Source organism: Podarcis cretensis (assembly GCF_951804945.1).
Source record: "Podarcis cretensis genome assembly, chromosome: 2".
Classification (NCBI taxonomy): domain Eukaryota; kingdom Metazoa; phylum Chordata; class Lepidosauria; order Squamata; family Lacertidae; genus Podarcis; species Podarcis cretensis.
In genome coordinates this window covers 63,075,983-63,098,963 of record NC_137171.1, presented here as the reverse complement: position 1 = coordinate 63,098,963, position 22,981 = coordinate 63,075,983, and the positions used below count along the sequence as shown (strand labels likewise).

Genomic DNA, 22,981 nt, shown 5'->3' with positions numbered 1-22,981 from the left:
TGAAAAAACTCCTACTATTTACATCATGTAATCTTTTTTCCATTCTTCTGCAGGTAGGCAAGGAGGTAAAACCATGGACCGATGTTGGAACAAGGGGCAGTCGCGATACTAGTACCACCTTAACCATCCACAATGCAGAGCTAGAGGATGAAGGAGATTATATCTGTGAGGCCACTGACACCTATCATGGGCAAAAAGAAACACAAAGCATCTTTATCAGAGTGATTGGTATGTTTGTTTGTATATAAAATTCCATCAGCCTGGTGAAATTTAATTAGATGGTGTTGAACTGACTCTATAAACCTTTTTTTTTTTTTTTGCGCTTTGATTATTTTTACAGAACTATTATCTTGCAAAGGAGTTGCCAACCTTTGTGGGGTCTGTGGGCACCTCTCCCTCTGGTCACTTATTAATATCATTTGGCTTTACTGCTCCTGGCAATATATCATTCAGAATGTTCAAGGAGCTCATTCTTCGATCTTTCCCTGTAAGAAAGCCCTTTGGTTTTGGAAAGTTTGTAAATACCAATTTTTGGGGATTTAAGATCAGGTTCCAACATCTTGCCTGAGTAAAGGCTTGCTCATCTTGTATAGTGTTGTCATCGCGATTGGGCATTGCATTGTCCCCATTTCTCAGTTTGCTAAGCGATTTGCTGCCTTCATTGTTAGGTACCGCTTCACCCCCAATATCAAGTTCACTGAGTGACCTATTATCAGGGCTCTGGGACGTTGCTTCCATCCTCCCATTTCGTTCTAAACTCCGGTTCGGGGATACCTCCTTAGCCATTAGCTGTGGCGATGACTTCCTTTTCCCCTTCTTGCCTTTCTCTTTTTTATCTCGTACAGCAGATTTGTTTGGGTCCGATGGAAGTAGTTTAAATAATTTCTGCCATTGTTTATGTCGACTTGTCTTTATTTTCCTTGTTGTTTTAATGTTCTTAGTTTTCTTTTCTCTGGCTTTTGGTCTATTTTTTGTAATTTCTTGGTTGTTGCTGCCTGTCTCATCTTCACAGGTCCTTCTGGTTTATGCATTTGGGGTGCATCAGTTGCTATTGTCTCTTTTGGTTGGGGGATAAGGTTTTCCACAAGGGTCAGCAATAACCCATTTGTTATTGTCAAATAATTTTTTATGTTGGAAAGGTCTGTATTTATGTCTTGGAGGTGGGCCTGAAAGAGGCCATCACTCAGTTCAGTTTGAGTATACTTAAAAGTGGGCGTCTGGTCTTGATGGAATGTTGTTAATTCTGCTGAAGGCCGCTGATTATTGATGACAGAAATATTTTCCTCAGGTTTCTCTGCTAGGGCTAGTTCTTGCGCCAAGCTTCTTGGAAAGTTTGTGTTTCCAGAGTTTTGTTGAAACTCTTTGGGGTAATGTGACCAGTCAAGATGAGTAAGGGGGGGAGGAGTGGCTTCATCAGTAATTAGTTCAATTTGTTCACTCATGCACTCCTCCCTCTTAGGGAAATAATTTATAATTTTACTTTGTCTCTTTCCAGGTCCCGGGGGGTTGAGTGGCGAATCTGGCAAAATACCCAACTCCTTACATATCTTTCTGGTGAGGACCATGTTGGGTAGTTGGGTAGTTGTCTTCCAATTAGAGAGCCAGTTGTCCCCAAGTGTTTCTTCCTAATTTGCAGGGCCGGTGGTTGAGTAGGGGTGTATCTGCAGCTTTCTCCTGCTTAGCTCGTCAGTGAGCACTGAGTCTCAATATGTTTCTCTGCTTAAATATAGGTACCAGAAGGTAAAAAGGTACCAGAGGGTAAAAAGGTAAAAAGGTACCAGAAGGTAAAAAGCAATGAAAACGCTGAAGCGCTAATGCAATAAAAGTGCGGAATTAAGAGCTGCCTTGTTGAACAAAGAAGAAAAAGAGGGGAAAGAAATGGCTCCTCTGTTGTGGGGTATAGGTTTTAATAAGGTGCTTGGGTCTCAGGATCTGTTCCAGAGTCCAGCAGCCACCTTCATGCAGGTCACTTGTGCGTGTTGCTCCGGAGCTTCAAGGGAGAGGAACTGTCAGCCCCAAGAGGGAATGCTGTCCGTGAGTTATTAAGGCAGCTTTGGTGGGGCTGGAAAGGGGAGGAAGGGAGGAAAGTTTGAGAGTTCTTCCATCGGCTCCCAGTGACCTTTTGCTGATAGAAGCTGATAGAAGCTGGGGGGTTTTCCAAGCTGCGCCTCTTATCAGCCTAATTTGCTGAAGACGCTCTTACTCATACCGGCGGGACTCGACGGGGACTTGTTTCAACCCCCATTTTCGGTGTTTCCGATCACCCACCTTGAGTTTTTCCTTTCCCAGTGACGGGGGTCTCTTCACGACAGGGGAGTCAGGTCAGGTCTCTTTTCCTTCCCCTCTCACTCGTTTCAGGAGATTACTCAGCTCCACAGCACCAAATGTACGGCAGGGGGTGCGGCGAGGCAGCAAGGCTAAAGCTCGAGTCCGGTGATAAAACAATAAAACAATAAAACGCTAAGAAAAGTGAAGGCAGTGTTGAGGAGATAATGCATCCACTAAATCATTAGAATTAAGAGATAAACCCCCAAAGGGTTTGAAAAACTACTTAAAACTACTTAAAACTTAATCTAAAAGCAGACGAGGTTAACTAGGCTGCTACCTTCGTCGCCATTTTGCCTCCTCCAAACCTCCACTGACACCTATCATGGGCAAAAAGAAACCCAAAGCATCTTTATCAGAGTGATTGGTATGTTTGTTTGTATATAAAATTCCATCAGCCTGGTGAAATTTAATTAGATGGTGTTGAACTGACTCTATAAACCTTTTTTTTTTTTTGCGCTTTGATTATTTTTACAGAAATATTATCTTGCAAAGGAGTTGCCAACCTTTGTGGGGCCTGTGGGCACCTCTCCCTCTGGTCACTTATTTCCCTTTACAGCCAGGTCATACATCAACAGACAGAAAAGCATAAAACATGAACACTTTTCCATGGGGTCTGGATATCTAGTAGAATTAAAGTAGATCCTCTTGACTGTATAATTTTCATTGGGTTCCCCCAAAAGCTTGCACTGGTGAACTGTTAAAATCACAGATCTGGTGTTTCTAAGGAGCGCAAAAGCATTGTTCCAAAACACAGAGCCTCACATGTATTCATGGTTTTTATACTAAATGACAACAAAACCACCAAGAAGTCACAAGCACACCTATGTACACAAAGGTGACCTATGTTTTGATGGTGGTTTTGAGAGGAATTGTAAAAATTACAAGGATCCCTAAGGATCCATGCCTCAGATTCATGTTTTTGCAGAATTGGAAAGTGTCAGATCTGTGATTTTGTTGTTGTTTCCATTAAGAAACAGATGTGAGCCGTGACTTGATGGTGGGATGTTGGTAACCCATGAAAGAAGTGCAATATTAAAATAATCCGTTTTACTGGATCCAACATGTGTGCACATGCACTGTCTTGGAGACTCTGTTCTTTCTCTTTTCCCCTTGTGACACTCTACATTCTCCCCTTGCTCCCCGCCGGTCACTCTGTTTTCCTCCAATCTCTCAACGATCCCATTTCCTTCCTACCCACTCAGTCACTTTGCTTTCTGTTCAGCTGTTCAAACTGCAGAACACATAGATCTGCAAGAGGAAGCTGGAAAGATGGCAAAGTCAAAGCCACTCTGCTTAACTGTGAATTCTCTCTCCCACTTTTCCTTATCTAGAGCATGGCTTTGTGACCTTCCACACTATTCTGAATGACACAGTGTCTGCTGAACTGCACAAAAGCCACACCTTCCATGTGCTGATTGAGGCGTATCCAAGCCCAACTATCGTTTGGCTTCAGAATAATCAGCCCCTGACTTCAGAGAGCAACAGTGAATTTGCCATCAGCACCAGGAATTCCTCAGAAACCAAGTAAGTGTCTGCTGTCAGATGAGCTGGCAAAATCAGCCAGGGAGTGTGACCCTGGTTGCTCCTTCTGGATCTTTCAGTGGCTGTTAATGCTGTCCACCACTGCATCCTCCAAGAACATCTCTGTGAGTTGAAGGCACTGATCTGTTGTGGTTCCGCTCCTACCTGCAAGACTAGTCTCAAAGAATGGTATTGGGAGCCTATGCCACACCCTAGCAACATAGATACAGGGTGCCACAAAGCACTCTTTTATCCCTGATGCTACTTAGCATCTATATGAAGCCATTGGGAGTAGTCATCTGGGGCGCACAATCCTCATCACACCCATCTGTGAGTCTCCATTAAGGCTGTGCACAAGCTGAACCAGTGCCTGCCTGGATGCAGTGAATGAGGGCTCACAAAATGAATCCTGTTAAAAGCAGAGACACTGTGTCTGAGTGGTTCCTAGGTCCAGGAACTGGGCATTTCACCTTTTCTAGAAGGGGTTGCACTGCTTCTGAAGGAATAGGTATGCTGTTGAGGACATTGGGAGTACCTTTGCACATGGAGGCCCAAGTCTCCTCTGTGGCAAAGAGTGCCTATCACCAGCTTCAGATGGTACATGAACTGTGCCATTTCCTGGGCAGGTGCCACCATCACTCATACACTGGCAATCTTGTTCAGAGAAAATGGCATCCACCAGAGCAACCAAGGTGAATTTCTGGCCCGAAACCTGGCCTGAACCCAGATTGGAATGGGTCCAAATAATCAATTTCCTCCAAAAGTTCCTGCAGCTGAACCACCACTTGCCCAAAAAGGGGATCTTAGTGACCAGTCAGTAGTTGTCAGGTACCTCAGACTCCAGGGACCATGTTTTCCTTCAAAGTGGCAGGGACCATCCCCTCATACAAAGATGCATTAACCATCGCCTGGATCCACATGGTCACACACACCCTGCCAGCCTGCATGAACAAACCAGGATGGGAAAGAGATGACAGAGCAAGTACTGTGACTACAGTGTGCTTCAAAAGCACTGTGGCTTTACTTTTCTGTGTATAATTGGGGGGAAATTCCTGCCTTGAAAGAAAGAAAGAAAAAAGTCTCTTTTAGCCCATGATGGGCAATTTTCTGGATTGCTCCAATAATTTCACAAGAGTCTTCAAATTTAGTTTGATTGAAGGGACTTGGCTGAAATGCCACTTTAACTGTAGCAGGTTTCGTGCTTCTACATGAGCTGATCATCTGCTCCAGCATCTTAATTTACATAAGGTTCTAATTCCTCCAGGTACCATACTACTCTAACCCTTGTGAGGGTGAAACAGAGTGAGGGAGGTTTATATACTGTCCGAGCATTCCATGAAGATGACTTGAAAGAGCTCTCCTTCACCTTACAGATTAATGGTGAGCAGATTTCTTTGCAAAAATTTATCTTGCACTAGGAAATTATTTATCAACACAGCTCATTTAAACAAAAGCAACACAAATGTCAAGGGCAGGGAACAAGCATTGTCCCACTGCCAAAAGGATTGACACTGAACTCACTTCTGTATCAGTGAACAAATGAGTCTCTTTTCTTTTCTTTTTTGCAAATATGCTTTATTGTTTTGAAGTACAAATACAAAGCCATAGCACAATAAACAAACAAAAACCAATTGTAGGGAACAGCATTGATGACAGAGGCGCACCAATAAAATCAGAGTGGTGCATATTTCACATCCCTGGCTCCCTCCCACTGCACTGCAGACCTTGCCAAAGACTCACATGCAAAACTGGAGGATTAACGGAATGCAGGTTTCTATTCGCAGAGCTTAGGAAAGGAAAACGTACTTTGTTAGGCTGTTCATGTTTCATCAAGTCTCTGACCACTTTGCTGTACTGTATTAAGCACTCAGAAACTGTGGTACATTTTTCATGCAAAAGTTACATCTGTTCTCATGTTTATTCTGGCATTTACTCTGCTACCACATGTGGCATCCATACATGTGGAGTTTTAGCATGCTTGCAATATGGCAGTAATGAGTGAGTGTTGCACATGAATGGGCCTGCCCATGTGGCAGGTGCTTTTTAACATGGCAGGCCAAGCATTCTAGAATGTTTTCATAGGTAAGTCTAGGCCACTCTCTCTTGGCCCTCTCATTCTGCTCTCTCTTTCACGGTGTGCTTGCTAAGTCCATAAGAATTGCTTTGCTGGATCAATAGAGAGCAAAAACCCTTGCAGATAACTTTGCCTCGGGACTTCAGAGACAAACACCCCATGGGAAACTCTGCTTCACTCCTGCGACAGAGGATGCAAGGACAAAGTTCTCCACACAGGTAAGCAAGGAAGGGGAAGTCCATGCCTCAAAGTACAAATTCTGTACATGACATGACATGACATACCTTCCATGTTCACAATTCCTCACAATGTTGGAAACTTCATATTGGTGAACAACCCTTCACAGCAGCAGTATAGAGACATATATAGTGGGATTGAGCTGTGGAGCCATACTTGCAATGCCAGCATTACTGCAGCATATCTGGGCAGCCCTATGACAAGTCAAGATGGCAGTGAGGTTAGGGCCATATGGATGTCCTGGTGGAAGTAATGGAATGCTGGTAGCAGTCCCACCAGTGCCAGCATGGTCCTAATCTCTCCACTATCTCTCCACTATCTCAGATAAGCAGTGTTGGGAGGGTGGCTCCACCTCACCTCACCCATTGCCACTGCTCAGCAGATAGCACAAAATTATCCCACACAGGGCACACAGCATAAATAGGGAGGAAGAACTACACCAGACACCATGAAGGCAGCAGAAAGCACAGCTATTTCTGCTGGTGAAAACCAATCACTCATTTCAACCACCGCGCAGCTGCTTCTGGCCAAAAACACATGACCTCTTTTTCTTTGCAGGATCAGGACTTGGCACATGAAGAGGAATAAACAGCAGCAGCAGCCAGAATTCCACTACAGCTCCCCAACATGGGATAGGTGAGTTTTGTTTCTGTGACCATTGACAGATGAGTCTCTGAATGCAGTTGTCAGGCGTCTGCAGGCCAGGGAGGGGGGGGTGGGCGGGTCTGAGGCATGGGACGCGGAAGAGCACTAAAGTTAAAGCATTTTGTTTTCATCACTTGCTCACAACCATGTGCTGAGCATCTGGGCACCGGAACAACATAGCTATTGACCATTACTCATCACTGCCCCTGTGTCTCTCTTTCCAGCTAACCCTGCAACAGGTGCAGATGCAAGTCTGGTTCCAAGTCCAGCAGAATGTGGACTGTGATCGAAGCCTGCAGCAAGACCTGCCACAACAACAGCTGCCAGAGTGAATGCAATTGTTTCCACACGGGATTACCCTCATTTGCTTTCACAGTGTTCTTGTACCTGTGCAAGCTGCTTCACAGACAGCCATGTAGCAGGTGCAGTCACACTCTAGGACGTGGATGCAGGAACAGCGAAATATGTTCCTGGTACTCTGCTGTGTGTCATGCACAGGGCCTAGGAGCCCTGCTGGAACAAGAAAGTTGGGAACCCCATGTGCCCACCTTAATTTCTGAACCTATTCTCCCACTGTGCCTGTTCAATAAAAAATTGCTTGTTTGACAACTGTTTCTGTGTGATAATAACGCAAAGCGGAAAGGGATTTCCCTCCCCCCACACCTGTACCCACCTTCACAATGGAGCTCCTAATGGACTTGGGTCTGTGGCAGGAATGAAGCACTTTTGGCTCTCCAGATGTTGCTGGGAGGACTGCAGCTTCTATCATTCCTGGCCACTGCTGATGGGAGCAGGAGTTCAGCAACAACGTATTGAGTGCCACAAGTTCCTCAGCCCTAGCCTAAAGCATTAAACACTCCCACATCCCACCAGAGCTCACGTTATATATTGTATTCAGCTTCCGAATGGAGAGATGTAGAAAGTTGAGTCCCCTAAAGATCAGTATTGGGACCTGTGCTTTTTAACTTGTTATAAATGATCTGGGGATAGGGGTGATCAATGAGGTGGCCAGGTTTGCTGATGATACTAAATGGTTTGTGGTCATTAAAACAAGAAGATTGTGAAGAGCTCCAAAAGGACCTCTCCAAACTGAGTGAAAAGGTGTTAAAATGGCAAATGGAATTCAGCATAAGCTAGTATAAGGTGATACATGTTGGAGCGAAAAATCTTAATTTCACAAATATGCTCATGGAATCTAAATGGGCAGTGACTGACCAAGGGCAAGAAGTCATAGTAGATAGCTCAATAAAGATGTCAAGCCAGTGTGTGGCAGCTGTGAAAAAGGCAAATTCCTTGCTCGGGATCTTTAGGAAAGGAACCGAAAATAAAACTGCAGATATCATAACGCCATTATACAAATCTATGGCTTGATTGCATTTGGAATACCGTGTACCGTTCTGGCTTCCTCACCTCAAAAAACAAAATATGTTGTAGGTAGGATTCGAAAACAGTTCAGCAAAGGGCAACCAAAATGATGAAAGGGATGGAGCAGCACTCCTATGAGAAAAGATTGTAGCATTTGGGACTTTTTGGTTTAGAGAACAGATGAGTCAGAGGTGACACGACAGAAGTTTATTAAGTGATGCATTGCATGGAGAAAGTGGATAGAGAATCCCCCCCCCCCCCTCATAATAGAACTCAAGGACATGCAATGAAGCCGAATGCTGGCAGTTTCAGAACAAACAGAAGAAAGTACTTCTTCACACAGCACATAGTTCAACTATGGAACTCTCCCAGGAGGCAGTGATGGCCACCAACCATAGCCACAATGCCTGTGTTCTACCTTCATTGTCAGAGGCATTATGCCTCTGAATACCAGTTGCTGGAAATTGCATGCGGGCAGACTGCTTGCAGGTTTCCATGGGCATCGAGTTGGCCACTGTGAGAACAGGATGCTGGACTATATGAGCCATTGGCCTCATCCAGCAGGCTGGTCTTATGTTCTCTAGCAAGAGGACAGCATCCTGGTATCTCACCATCTTCCTGGTGAACTATACAATCAGACTGTGTGAAGACTCTGCTACTTTAGTCGAAATACAGCATTATAAATGCTTTATAACACTGTGGCACCAGATGGCGCTGTAGAGCTGAAATCACAACTCAATTATATTTTCAATTGTGAGCTTTACAATGTTTTTTTCTTTGGTTGTTGTTGTTGTTGTTGTTGTTGTTTGCAGATTTTTTTCAGAGCATTTTTTAAAATAGGTGTGTAGAATTCAGGGGTCAGCAAGGTTTATCTTGCCTGGGCCAGATCGGTCCTGTGGAGATTCCTCTGTGGGCCGGATTGCGTGTGTGCCCACGATTTTCGGCATCTGCGCAGATGCAATTTTCGGCGCCACGGAAGTGAGTCCCCGCTCTGCACTGTGCTGGTTTAGCGCAGCACGCGAGCAGGCAGCTCATGGGCCAGTCAAACGACCTCCGCAGGCCACTTCCAGCCCATGGGCCTTAGGTTCCTGACCCCTGGTGTAGATCTAGCCTGAAATGAAAGCTGGAGGGGCAGATGCATAACAAAATCTGCCGGCGCAATAAGCAGCAGAAAATGGAAAACCACATGTGGGTGAATAGGATCAAGGAGGTGGGAAGGATGACAAGCATCCACAAGTCAGTCCATGGAATTACTTCCTCTGACTGGCTATGGTGCTTTGCTGTTCTAGCCTCTGACTTCCCAGCCAGTTCTGCCATGTGACCACATGTAGGCTTTGAAGCTGGGATCTAATATGTGTTAAACCTACAAGGCAACAGTTCCATCTGGTGGCTCCTAAGGCTTGGTGTATATGACTAGATTCAAGGGTTGGGCAGCTGGAAGGTCACAAATGTCCTGTGATGGGTGCTGCTCTGTTTGTTCTCTCTGAAATTGCACAGGATCACAACTATATATTGACACACACACACACACCAGTATTAGCAACCTACCGTGCAGCAAAAGCACAGGATTTCTCTGTAACCAGTTGACTCACAAGAGCATCACAATTATTTGGGTGATTTTCAATGAGTTTGAGCCCTGAAATTCAGCACACATGTAAATGCCCTGATTATTAGAACGGGAAATCAGGAAATGGAATGTTTATATAGACATCATCAAAATTAGGGACTCAAATTTGACTACTATGTTTCTGATTCTAGGTATTTATCAATAATAGTATCATTTGTAATACAAATGTTTCTTTCGGGTGGCAGAGGTGGGGGTCTGTTTTCTGAGAATTGTTTATTCCAACCACCTCCTTCCTGCCTTTTAAGCAGCTCATTTTTCTCTTGTGTTCTTTCCTCCAATATAACCAGTACCAGCAAAGGTGACCCATTTGAGAGAGGACAGCAACACGACCAGTGGGGAGCAAACAGTGACCTGCATCACAGAAGGAATGCCCCAACCAGAGGTTGTCTGGTATACCTGCAATAATGCCAAATGGTAAGGAGATCACTTCTGAAGGGCCTGTTTGGTACATTTGTGCTTGGGACTTCCAGTAGCATGGGATGGAATTAAAATATGATGGAATAGGAGTATCAATAACTGTATAACACAGAGAATGGATTCCAATAGGCATGCTACTCATCAAAGGATTGAAATAAGTGCAGGGCAGATGGGGTCTGCAACAGACTGTTGCAATATTTCTCACCTCCTGTTTGGATGCAATACTCCTCCTTTTCAGTGCTCCAGGCAGCTCTCTCTTCTTTATCAGTTTTGGCTACAACACCTGACTCCCCTATTAAAAGGATTAATAGCTTCCAGTGACCATGGTTTTCATATAGCTATTTTCACAGTTTCAGCACTCCAAACATTTTGAACTTGAATTACATACATACATAATTTTATTTCTATGCTGCCTTTCCATAGTTCACACCATGTTCAAGGAAGCTTATAACAAGGGGGGAAATACATAATTACAATGTAACAAAAGTAGTAATAAACAATAAATAAAACATCAAAAAGTATACAACCAAACTGAACAATTTCCACATAAATCGTAAGATTTAAAATATAGATACCAAAAATTAATGTCAATAATAGCAGCAACAACACCCCCATAAAACCCTCAAACAATGCCCCATCCAAGAGTCTGTTCAGCGGCCTCAGCTTTTGTAGCTGGAGTCAGTCAAGGCCAGGTGGAAAAGGCCTGCAAGGCAGGGAGCAGGTTTTCTGTGACTCACAGCCAAAATCAGGGGTCGGCAAGGTTTACCTCGCCTGGGCTGGTTCACTCCCATGGAGATCGCTCCGTGGGCTGGATTGCGTCTGCGCAGATGTGATTTCCGGTACCACGGAAGTGAGTCCCTGCTCCATGCTGCGCCGGTTTAGCGCAGCGCTCAGTGACTCACTGAGCGGGCAGCTCGGCCATTTAAATGACCCCTGTGGGCCACTTCTGCCTTCCTTCCCTCATGGAACTCATGGTGGTGCACATGGGGTTCCAAGGTGATCACTGACCAGATGCAGCTTCAGCAAGGGGGCTGCATCATGTACTTTCAGGGTCATACTCGATGTTGCACTGAATGACCTAGACCTAGCATACAATCCTGTACACACTTACTTTTAAGTAAGCAGGCACAGGACTGGGTTGCAGCAGTTCAGATGCAGCATGAATGAATCAAACATCTGAAGAAGCTGGACAGTCTTCCATTGGCTGATTATCTTCAACAACAGGTGTGATGCAGAAGCCACCAAAACCCTGGTGAATGCCTCTGAAGAGATGGTTCTGGAAACAAACACCACCTACCGGGATGATATGAGGATTTACATCGTGACAAGCAAGCTGCACCTCCACAGAGTAGATGAGCCAGTCTTCCTCAGTTGTGCTACTCAAAACCTCTTGGGCACAGATACTCAGAACATCACATTGGTCCCAGACAGTGAGTACCCCAGCATGTCTTGTATAATATGTGTGTGTGCGTGCGCACACACAGCAATGTTTATTTCAGCGTAGGATTGTAGGAACATCGTCATGTCCTCGACTTACACCATATGTCCCTTCTGATATTCCTAGAATTATATGGCAGTGTTTAAATTAACTCACAAGAGCACAAGTTATAGAGGCACAGTCAGAGAAAATGAAGAGGCATAATTCCAAAAGCAGATGGTGTTAAGTGAGTGAGAAAATACTGAACAGGGAAGCATGAATGTGATAAATGCATAGCCTAGCTTCTCCTACAGGTCCAGTGCCTGCAAAGCTCGACACCACCATTCCTTTTGACTGCAGTTATCCTCTGTGTGCCCCAAACCATAAAAGGTTTGAGAAAGGCAAAGGGGATGGAAGTGTACAATCTTTTCAAATGTTTGCTTTCTCTGCCCCCCCCCCCAATCCCTCACAAGGATACACTGAGTCAGGCTAATGGTGCATTTAGTTCAACATTGTTTACTCAGTCTTACCCCGGGGTTTCAGGCAGGAGGCTTTCCAAGCCATGCCAGGAATTGAACCTGGGACCTTTCGCGTGCAAAGCATGAGCTCTGCCATGGAGCTACAGTCCTTCCCATACCAGATAAAGCAGCAAAGCAATCAGCAACATACTGCAACACTGCGTTGTGTTTCTCAATCCTTTGCTGTTCTCTGTGGCTCTATATAGCTATGGCTTCTTTGGCTTATTTGTTGTGTGATCACCACAACCCTATATGAGCTGCTTTACAAAACTCTGAAGGAGACCAACGATGCAAGCTGAGCAATGAAGTTGAGTATGTGACAAAACAGTCAATGCGATTGTTTTGGCACATGCCCACATCCCAGTTATTCTTAATGTTCAATGATAATATACCACACTACTGCAGAGACTGATGAGAAGTAGCAGAGATGTCAGCCTGTGTTGAGAAATGCGGATTTGGGCATATAGTGGTGAGTCAGTCACTCAAGACACTCTTGCTCTTGAAGACATGCCTGTTTAGAAAAGCACCAACGCATGGAGAGGAAAAAGCAAAATAACCACTTAGGGCTTGGAGATGTATATGCTCAGGTGTACATGCAGGGCAGAGGTCCTTTTCAGACCTTTTTATGAATGCATAGAGGTCAGGCACCTGCAGTCCCATTCCACCTCTCTTTCATGTTGTTTTTTTAAAAAATAATGTCCATAATGGTGTCTTGTTGTGATCAGAGTAGGATGCCACAGATTATGACAGATATCTGAGGTGGCTTCCTATTCTATATAAATAGTATTTGGCAGGAGCTGCAGGACCTTGGATAGCTCCAAGCAGGTAATTTACACTGATAAAAGTCATGTTTGGGCATTTCCTTGGATATATGGGATTGTAGTCAACTAATGTTTACTCAGAGTAGACCCACTGAAATGAATGGTCATGACTAACTTAAGCCTGTTGAGTAAAAAGATAGTTGACTCCAACCCATGACCTTCAGAATCACACATACACAAGACTCACCTTCAAATGTCCGAGTGTCCCTGCACTGCCCACTCAGTTCTCGACGTTTCCCTGTTGAGTGGGGAAGGTTTACAGGTTTGCTGATTGTTTCTGGTTTTAATATGAGGTGAGCCTCTGGCAGTGTTTGTGCATTTTTGTTTTTTAAACAATGGCATATTCTTTTTATTTCTCTTAGTGTAAGCATTTCTAGCTGAAAAGTGGCTTTAAAATATACATCTAAGCAAATAAAATGTGTTTTGGTATTCTCTTGATTAGAATGGGACCTTATGTTTCTGTATACATTTAATGTTTCAGATTTGCCCTTTAAAGTGATAATCATCTCAGTTATCCTGGCCTTGCTGGTGCTCATGTTTATTTTCCTAGTGATCCTCATTGCTGTGTGGCGAAAGGTAAGAGCATGCCTGACCCTTTTCTGTGTCTCAGTAAAAGTCCTATAGCAAGCCTGGTAGTGATATTATTTCCCTACTGTTAAGCCTTTTTTGAGAGAATGAGTTCAACAATTTGGAAAAGGGCCTGAAGGACTAGGGGACAGATTCCTGACCCAAACCCCAGAGACCAGCTGGTAGTCAGTGTAGAAAATATTGAACCAGATGGACTAATAGTCGGACTTGGTGAAAGGCAGCTTTCTATATTCCTATGCCCTTGATTGGTTGGCTGAGCAACCATGAAGCTTTAGCTATTCAGCTACAGGGAACCTCAGGAATCCAGTGGTAATAGTTGATAGGCTGAAGCAGTTCAGTTACCACTATGAACTGTCAGTAGGCAAGGATTTAGGCATGCACATCTAGAATAAGCCTGGTATATAAATAAGGAATTATTCCCGGAAAATCCACTAACGTCTGTAGGAGAATCTTACTCACCAGAGCTAGTAGGAGACACAATATATTTTCCAGATTGTAAAACAATTTCCCCTCATTATGAATTACCAACTTATTTTTTTAAAAAACAGAAAACAAAAAAACCCACCAGTTAGTAAAAATGGAAGGTTTCAGGAACCTAATGGACATTTGGAAATTTGGGGGAGCACTTCCTTTTGATAAGATGATAAATAGCAATGGAAGTGTGGCTGCTTTCATGTGGCTGTTCCATGGTGGGCAGGTGGATAAAGCTATAGAACAATTCAGGATGGCTGTGCCCACTTAAGCCTCATTGATTTCAATAAGAATTAGGTGTGCATAATTCTGTGGTCATTGTGTTCATAATGTCATCACTTCACTTGATTAGCCTTCCTGGAGTGGCAGAAACCATCCCTCAGATAGAGGTCTTGATATGTGGAGATTGGGGAAATGTGTGGATGTGCTTACTGAAAACTACATGGACACCTAATCTTGCCAGGCTTCCTGGATACCAACACAGCACAGTCCTTTCTAACACCTTCCTTTCCCTTTCCTTAGAAGCCTCGCTATGAAATCCGCTGGAAGGTGATTGAGTCAGTCAGCTCTGATGGACATGAATATATCTATGTGGACCCCATGCAGCTTCCATATGACTCCAGCTGGGAGGTTCCCAGAGACAAGCTTGTGCTAGGTGAGGGGAAGAACAGGCCATGGGAAAGGATTCGTGATTAAAAGGCTAGTGCCACTAAGCAGAAGAAGGGCAGATCTGTTCCAGGACTACTACCTCCATGTCTTGCTTGGACTACAACTTCCAATACTACAGGAGATGAGGAATAATTTTGTAGTCCCTCGTAGAGCCACCTTCTCCACTCCTCTGCATTTGGATACTGGAGGGTAGTACACAGAAAAAGCACTTCAAGTTTCCATAGCAGAATTCAATAGCTGCAGCACTAACTCAACTTCCACGTAGTCAATGCACCACTAGGGGGAACCAGAAAGCTGTGGCATGCTATTGCGACACTTGTTCAGCAATAGCATTGATTTGCAAGTTGCTCCTGTCTTAGAAGGAGTGGTACAGAAAGACTCCTGCCATGCAGAGAAGAGGAAGCAGCGCCATACAATAGCGGCTGGGGTGTGATCAACAAATGCGCTAATGGGGATCGGTTCCCAATTATACTGAGGCCACTAGGCGCATATTCTCATCATCAAAGAATATGTAAAGAGATAAGCAGCTAGAAATGAGATGCTGTGGAATTTGCAATAAATTCCCCACCTAGCGGTCCCAAGTAGAATGCATCCAATGTTGTTTAGAAGAAAGCGTGACTAGCGCAGGAGTCTTATCGGTCATGCGGAAACCATCTCTTGCCCAGACATCATAACTCCCAACTTTAGTCATTCCCCAGTGGAATAACTCATGCTGTCCAATCGTTCAAGTAAAGAGCTGAACGTTTTCCATGCAGCTGTTCTGCGGACTCCTCCCATTACTGTTAATAGCTGGAAAGTCCTAAAGTTATGGTTTTCTTATGTTGTTCCTGATGGAGAATATGCCTTCATCTTCCTGCTGCAGGACGCACACTGGGCTCCGGGGCCTTTGGGCGTGTGGTGGAAGCAATAGCCCACAGCCTGAGCCACTCACAGTCTACCATGAGAGTTGCTGTGAAAATGCTTAAGTGTGAGTTTGGAATCTTCTCTCCCCCTTGTTGCCAAGTGTTCGCACCCCCTTTCCATGCACCTTGTCTTTCTAATATATTTTCACCATCTTCTGCCTGTGTCTTCAGTGTTCACTGGCCTTGCTCATGTGACACGCGTAAAAGCATGCCATTAAGCAAACTGTTTCCCCAAAGAAAAAATACATAGTAACCTTTAGCCATTTCCTGAATCCAAGGTGATGTGAAATCACTTGTGGTTTGTGGCTTGCTTATGTGGTAGCCACAATATAACAGTCCACAGTATGAAATACAGCCACATGGAAATCTACTTTTTGGTAGTGGCCAGGTGAGGTGAGTAATGCCTGGATCATACTGCAATCTATGCTCACCTGGATGTAATCTTCTTTGTAATACTTTGTAATACTTCTGAGTGTATAATCCAGAGGAGGCTTCCCATTACCTGTTGTCACCTGTTGTCTCTTTCTTCCCACTTCTGATCATCTCTCTGTGTCTATCCGATGTTAACATTTTTCTGAAGATGAATGTGTCTAGAGCACTCCCCCCCCCCTTGTACTTCTAAGCTGCTGTTCTGCATTTCATAATTTGATCCACCCACCTTACAGCTACTGCCAGAAGCAGTGAGAAGCAGGCACTAATGTCGGAACTGAAGATCATGAGTCACCTTGGGCCTCATCTGAACATTGTCAACCTGCTTGGAGCCTGCACCAAAGGAGGTACCAGCGTCACGACTGTGTTCTGGTGCCCTTGCCTTTCTCTTCCCCTCCATGCACATTGAAACGTTTATCATTAATAGATCTTATTTTAACCTGAGAAAATAACAAACCTGCATTGGGGCAAGGAGAGTCAGGAGGGTCTCATGCTTTGCTGTTCCATCAGCTAAAGTGCTGCTCCATGTGGTTGTTTTCCGGCAGGTGAAGAAAACCTGCCAGTTGCCCTGCCACTATCGAAACCTCCATGTTATGGAACTGGTTCACCCACCCTCTCCACCTTTTTATTTTAGACTGCCCACCAGAATGATAGCCCCCCCGCCCCGCCCCGCCCCCTGTTGTGCACTTTTAATGGGTCCATTGTTATTTTGCCCTGATACTTTTAATCATTCCATTATTTTCAAAACCACATTTTCCTTTTTTTTCTCTAGGCCTTTAGTGCTATAGAGACTGATCTCACAACAAGACAAGTTAGACACAGTAGGGGATAGGCAGCAAATAGCTGGAAGCAAAACAGTTATTTTGATACAATGTGTAGTCCTTCCACACTTTCTGTTGCAGCTTTATGACAGCATTGTCACATTTTCCCCATTTTCAAAGCACTAAGTAGCACACCCATCAACTGCTACAGCTGCCAGTAGATGCTTGCATGCCTTTCTTTTTGGCAGTCCCAGATTCTCTCCCCTAGAGAATGCTCTGTCCCATTTGTGCCCACAGATATTTAATACATGACACTTATAGAAATGATTAGTTGTTTGGCCAGCCGGCTTGCATACTTATGAACATGGACCAGTGCTAGTGGAGGTCCGCACAACAACTTGTGCACACATCTATGCAACTCCTCAGAAGATGCCTCTACTTAATCTAAATAAATGAAAGCAGAAAGTGTGAAATGTAAATGCAAACAGGCAGCCTTGAGCAACAAAAGGCCTGGTTCGCACACTAACCTAGCACAGGATCTGTGCTGTGTGGTCAAATAGCAGGCAGGAGGCAACATGCAAGGCAAGTGCTTCAGAGGGAGCACTTGCTTTAAAACATGTGGAGACAAAGCAAGCAATGTTGCTTTAAACTCTGATAAAGATATAATGCACACACACCTAGTTTTCACACTTGGGTGGTAAAATCTATGTCTAGCTGCACCACTGCCAGCAGGGATTCACTTAACAGAATATCCCTCCTGGCATGCATGTTTTCAATGCAGAGGGTTGGCTGTTGTTGTTGTTGCTTGTAGAAGTATTCGGCAACATGAGCCCCACACTTGCAGTCTGAAGTGGATTACCATTTCTGTAAGGCCACAATTGCCCTATTCTCGAGTCATATTCAAGGAAAGCAATACTCCTACCTGGATGGCTAGAGCTGTTCTTCTTCTCTGCAGGCCCTATCTACATCATAACAGAGTACTGTCGCTATGGAGACCTGGTGGACTACTTGCACAGGAACAAGCACACCTTCCTGCAGTGCTGCAGTGAGAAAGCCAAGCAGGAAGCAGAGGTGTATGGGAATGCCCCCGCGGAGGACAGGGTGCAGAGGTACCTGCTGTTTGACACTCTCCCCTCTCTTTAGTGCATGCTACTGTTATTCCATCACCATCTACATACAGGAGTGTGGCCTTTCTGAAATGGAAACCTGTGAATTATAGCGTCTCTGTAAACAAGTTTAAAGGATAGCAAATTCAGCACAGAGCTGGCTTTCCCTTGCATTTGCGTGTGTGCTTATTTTAGTTCTACATTTCTAAGGCGGACTCTTTTGCAATTGGTATCAAGGGAGTTGACATCTAGATTCCAGTACAATTTTGCCCGAGTTGTTTGTTTTGCTCAAAGAGGATTTACATAAGCATTTCCCTCAGTCATGGGGCTGACGTTTGGAATTGCCCCAAGGTGAGAGCCCCCTGGAACTCAGTTCCCTGTAACAAAGATCCATATGCATTTGCCCCACATGTGACTCTTTACTACTTAATTCACTCCGTTGAGATTATCGTGAATTGCAGCACATAGAAAATCAAATGTCAACTGTTGATCCCATTCCAGATGTGCAAGGAATATTTTAGCAGAACAGTGCAGATGGTTGAAGCAATTCCCTCAAGCCAAACTAAAAATAAAATAAAATAATGCCCACTAAGGAAGGGGCATTCTTCAGGAAGATTCTTGTTGTTGTTTAGTCATTTAGTTGTGTCCGACTCTTCGTGACCCCATGAACCAGAGCACGCCAGGCACTCCTGTCTTCCACTGCCTCCCGCAGTTTGGTCAAACTCATGCTGGTAGCTTCGAGAGCACTGTCCAACCATCTCGTCCTCTGTCGTCCCCTTCTTCTTGTGCCCTCCATCTTTCCCAACATCAGGGTCTTTTCCAGGGAGTCTTCTCTTCTCATGAGGTGGCCAAAGTATTGGAGCCTCAGCTTCAGGATCTGTCCTTCCAGTGAGCACTCAGGGCTGATTTCCTTAAGGATGGATAGGTTTGATCTTCTTGCAGTCCATGGGACTCTCAAGAGTCTCCTCCAGCACCATAATTCAAAAGCATCAATTCTTCAGTGATCAGCCTTCTTTATGGTCCAGCTCTCACTTCCATACATCACTACTGGGAAAACCATAGCTTTAACTATACGGACCTTTGTTGGAAAGGTGATGTCTCTGCTTTTAAGATTCTTACATGGTCTAAATAAACTTCTCCCCTCTTTGCAGCCATGTTTCCTTATCTGTGGAAAGTGATGGGGGCTACATGGATATGAGCAAGGATGAGTCATTGGATTATGTGCCCATGTCAGTGCCCATGTCAGATATGAAGGGTGAAATCAAGTACGTGGACATTGATGCCTCCAATTATGGTACTACCTATGAGCTGGACAGCTATTCACCATCAGGTAAGAGAAGTGACAGAGACAGGCTGCATGCATGGATGTCCAGTCATACCAATGTGAAACAGTTTGATTGCTTCAAAATCCAATATGCAGAACTGAAGGTGTTGTCTGTGTCATCCTTAAATTGTATTTTCAGTGTCAGGAGAAGTAAGCATCTAATATTACTCCTGATATCTCTTGGTCCCATGTTTTAGCAAGGCTTTTATTGTGTGGGTTTAGGTGTAGTTAGACCTGATTGTATCTCTGCTCTTTGTTTTCAGCTTCTGAAAAGGTGGCGTTGATAAATGAGTCTCCTCTCCTCAGCTATGTGGATCTTGTTGGAATTAGTTTTCAGGTTGCCAATGGAATGGAGTTCCTAGCTTCCAAAAATGCAAGTACTTTTTATATTCAAAATGATGTAATAATACCTAGGGATGACTGGCTTCAAAGTCTTTTGGGGCATGTCTGTAGAATATGAAATTAATGGAAGCAGGTAGAGGGGTTTAGGATCAGCTAGCTTTAGTACATTTCATTATTTCATTTCAAACAGAGACAGGATGTTTGAGTCATGTGGTACTAGCCATCCTTTAGACATTGCTGCTGCTTCCTTCTTCTTGGGAACAGGCAATATTATCTCATTACATGAGGGTGCGGACCAGAGACATGACACAGTGAAGGTAGGCTGCATATCATGAAGTTAATTCATTCAGGTAATTTCTATCCCACTTAGATCTTTAGCAAAACCCCTTCAGTGGTTTATAATATAATGAAATATGAATGAATAAATTTATTATAATGCAATGATATGCAATCCAGCTTCACTGTAAAATCAAAAGTATTTTTTACACACACACACACACACACACACACACGCACGCACACACACAAATCCATCTCTTCTGGAGATATCTCATATGTTCTGGGACATCCTGCCAGAAGCCATCACTGCTTCTCCACTGGCAGCAGAGGCAGCAGAATAGGCAGGGCATCTATGGGGGCATTGCTTCTTAGGCTTCTGCTGCCCGAGGCAGCTGCCTCACCTCGCCTCATAGAGGTGCTGGCTATGTTGATATAGTAGGGAAGGTGATCTGTTAGGTACCCTGGCACTAAGCTGTTTAGGGCTTTATAAGTCAGTAGTATCTCTTCTTGGCTCAAGGCAGACCAGAGTTTAGTTATGCAATACTCAGTCCCTATTTCAGGTCTTTTCAGTGCTAATATGGACTATGGAGATACCATTAAAAATGCATCTGCCAGTACTATTCCTGAAAGCAATTCTCCTCCACTCTGAGGAAGTTACCTTCCCCGTTTCAATGTAGAAATCATTGTTCATATGTCAGGGAACTGCCATCGGAAGGACAGGTGGTGAGAAGGCTTCAGGAGAATAGGAGAGACACTTCTTCAGCAGAAGAGGGAACCAGTAGGGGGAGTGCGGGAGCTCCAAAGGAAAGGGAGTCGGAGGGGAGGCTCTGGGATACTTCCAGTGAGAACAGTGAGGAGGTATCAGGACAGCCTTTAAGGACCCCCACCCCCCGCCGGAAACTGTCACGCAGGGAATCCAGGAGGCGCATGTCCGTGAAACAGCTTTTATGTTGGAAACGTTTCCGCAAACGCCCACTGTCAGATTCTACCAGCGACTGACGGAGCCATGCTGAAGGGCTCCGCTCAAGGCAGGGCTTCACTACACTGAGTGAGCTCTGAGGGATCCAGCTTCAACGCACAAGCAGCTCATTATCCCACCACAGCAATCTGACAGTCCCTGAAAGCAGCTTGTGCAAAGAGAGGCATCATGAGCAACCCAGCCGGAGCCGGAGATGGGGGAGCAGCTGCAGCCGGTCCTAGCCTGGAAGAAAGGTACAGGATGTTGGAGGTACAGTTAGCTCTGCAAACGGCGAGGCTGGAGGAGAGGAGGGCTCATGATGCAGAAAAGGGGAAAGCCGCCCAGCTCTCGAGGAAAGTGCCTGGACTGGTGCAGAAGTTTGGGGGTGATCCCAGGAATTATCAAGCCTTCAGGACAGAGATGCAATATGCCCTCAATCTGCAGTTTGATGATTTTGCTGATGAGGAATCGAGGGTTGCTTATGTGATTGGCCATCTCGAAGGCGGGGCAAAACATTGGGTGAGGCCACTAATGGCAGCCAATAATGAAGCCCTAAGGGACACAAGGAAGTTTTTTCGCGCCATGGATCTGATGTTTTCCAGCGAGATTGAGCAGGGAGTGGCGCGCAGGCAGTTAATGGCGTGTAAACAAGGGAACCGATCTGTCCGTGAGTACTGGACTGAGTTCACCATGTTGATCCATAAATTAGGTTGGGATTTGTCAGCGGAACCGATACAAATGCTGTTCGAAGAAGGACTATCTTCGGCAGTGAAAGATGAACTTTCCCGGGGGCCCAGGGCGGAGTCTATGGACCATCTGACTAAATCAGCGCTGGCCATAGGATCACGCCAGGAGGCCAGAGCCTTGGAGAAGCGGGAAGGGAAAGGGGAGCGTTGGAGGGATTTCCGCATTCCAGAGATGCCAGAGCAGCCTTCTCTGCCAGCAGAGCCGATGGAAATCGGAACAGCGCGCGCGCGCGCAATTTCAAACCCCAGTGAAGGGCGGAAGAAGGAGGGAAAAGGCGCCAAGAAATGTTTTCTCTGCCAACAGCCAGGTCATTTTGCCAGAGTTTGTCCGCAAAGAAAGGAATGGCAAGGAATGGCGGGAGCTGTTGGGGAGGAGGGAGAAGGAGCTAAGGAGCAAGTAAAAGCCAACGCCTGGCTGCCACCGACGGGGCACAGCAGCCAGGCCAAGGAACAGTAAATGTGCCCACGCCAGAACCCCCAAGACCAGCTCTTGTAATAGAGGTATTGCTGGAGCTGGCAAACGGACACCCACTAAAAGTGAAGGCGCTATTAGACTCAGGCAGCTCCTGCAACTTTATGAGTAAGGAGTTTGCAGCCGCACATCAGATACAGACCATTCCTTTAAAAAATCCCCTGCAGGTGACCACGATTGATGGGAGGGCGCTGTTGGGGGGAGAAGTAGACCAGCAGACTGTCCCCATGACAATGAGGGTGGCAAGACACACGGAACGGATAGCGTTTAATATAGCCACGTTGGGAGGAGCGCCCATCATTTTGGGGATGAGCTGGCTAGCGCTGCATGATCCGCTTGTGGGATGGCATCAGAGAGTGGTTTCCTTTGGGTCAGCACATTGTATGGGACACTGCACAGAAAAAGGGGGCCAAGTAGGCACTCAGGCCACGTTAGCAAAGATAGAAGCAATGGATCAAGGTAGGGTACCACGACAATATGCAGATTTTGCCGACGTCTTCAGCGAAAGGGAAGCAGATAAACTACCCCCGCACAGACCCTTTGACTGCCAAATCAACTTACTCCCAGGAGCGCAATTGCCAGTGGGCAAGGTATATGCAATGTCTGACAGGGAGATGCAGGAGCTAAGGGAGTTTATTGACAAAAACCTCAAGCGTGGGTTCATCAGGGAGTCACGAGCGGTGGGGGGTAGCCCAGTGTTCTTTGTGGACAAAAAAAACTCGGACAAACCGAGATTAATTGTGGATTTCAGGGCCCTAAACGCAGTGTCCGAACCCGTGACTTTCCCTATGCCCAGAATCGATGACATTCTGACCCGGGTGAGAAAAGGGAAGATTTTTACCAAGCTGGACCTGAGGGGGGCGTATAACCTGATACGTATGAGAAAGGGAGATGAGTGGAAAACCACTATGTTCACCCCCTTGGGGGCATTTGAGTACTGCGTTATGCCTTTCGGCCTCCAGGC

The 22,981-nt window shown here is 45.2% G+C and overlaps 1 protein-coding gene across 2 annotated transcripts in view; it reads left to right on the top strand.

Moving 5' to 3' along the window:
- The window catches only part of PDGFRB (platelet derived growth factor receptor beta), an 87,408-nt gene that overhangs the window by 46,004 nt on the left and 18,423 nt on the right, over positions 1–22,981 (top strand). For both annotated transcript variants that reach the window (XM_079968206.1, XM_079968205.1), the window contains exons 6-17: positions 54–228; positions 3,660–3,852; positions 5,114–5,229; positions 10,085–10,211; positions 11,439–11,644; positions 13,452–13,546; positions 14,552–14,684; positions 15,561–15,665; positions 16,266–16,376; positions 17,746–17,899; positions 19,048–19,226; positions 19,484–19,593. In XM_079968206.1, the coding sequence (XP_079824332.1) occupies positions 54–228; positions 3,660–3,852; positions 5,114–5,229; positions 10,085–10,211; positions 11,439–11,644; positions 13,452–13,546; positions 14,552–14,684; positions 15,561–15,665; positions 16,266–16,376; positions 17,746–17,899; positions 19,048–19,226; positions 19,484–19,593 (1,704 nt within the window). The remainder of the gene's footprint in view (positions 1–53; positions 229–3,659; positions 3,853–5,113; positions 5,230–10,084; positions 10,212–11,438; positions 11,645–13,451; positions 13,547–14,551; positions 14,685–15,560; positions 15,666–16,265; positions 16,377–17,745; positions 17,900–19,047; positions 19,227–19,483; positions 19,594–22,981) is intronic.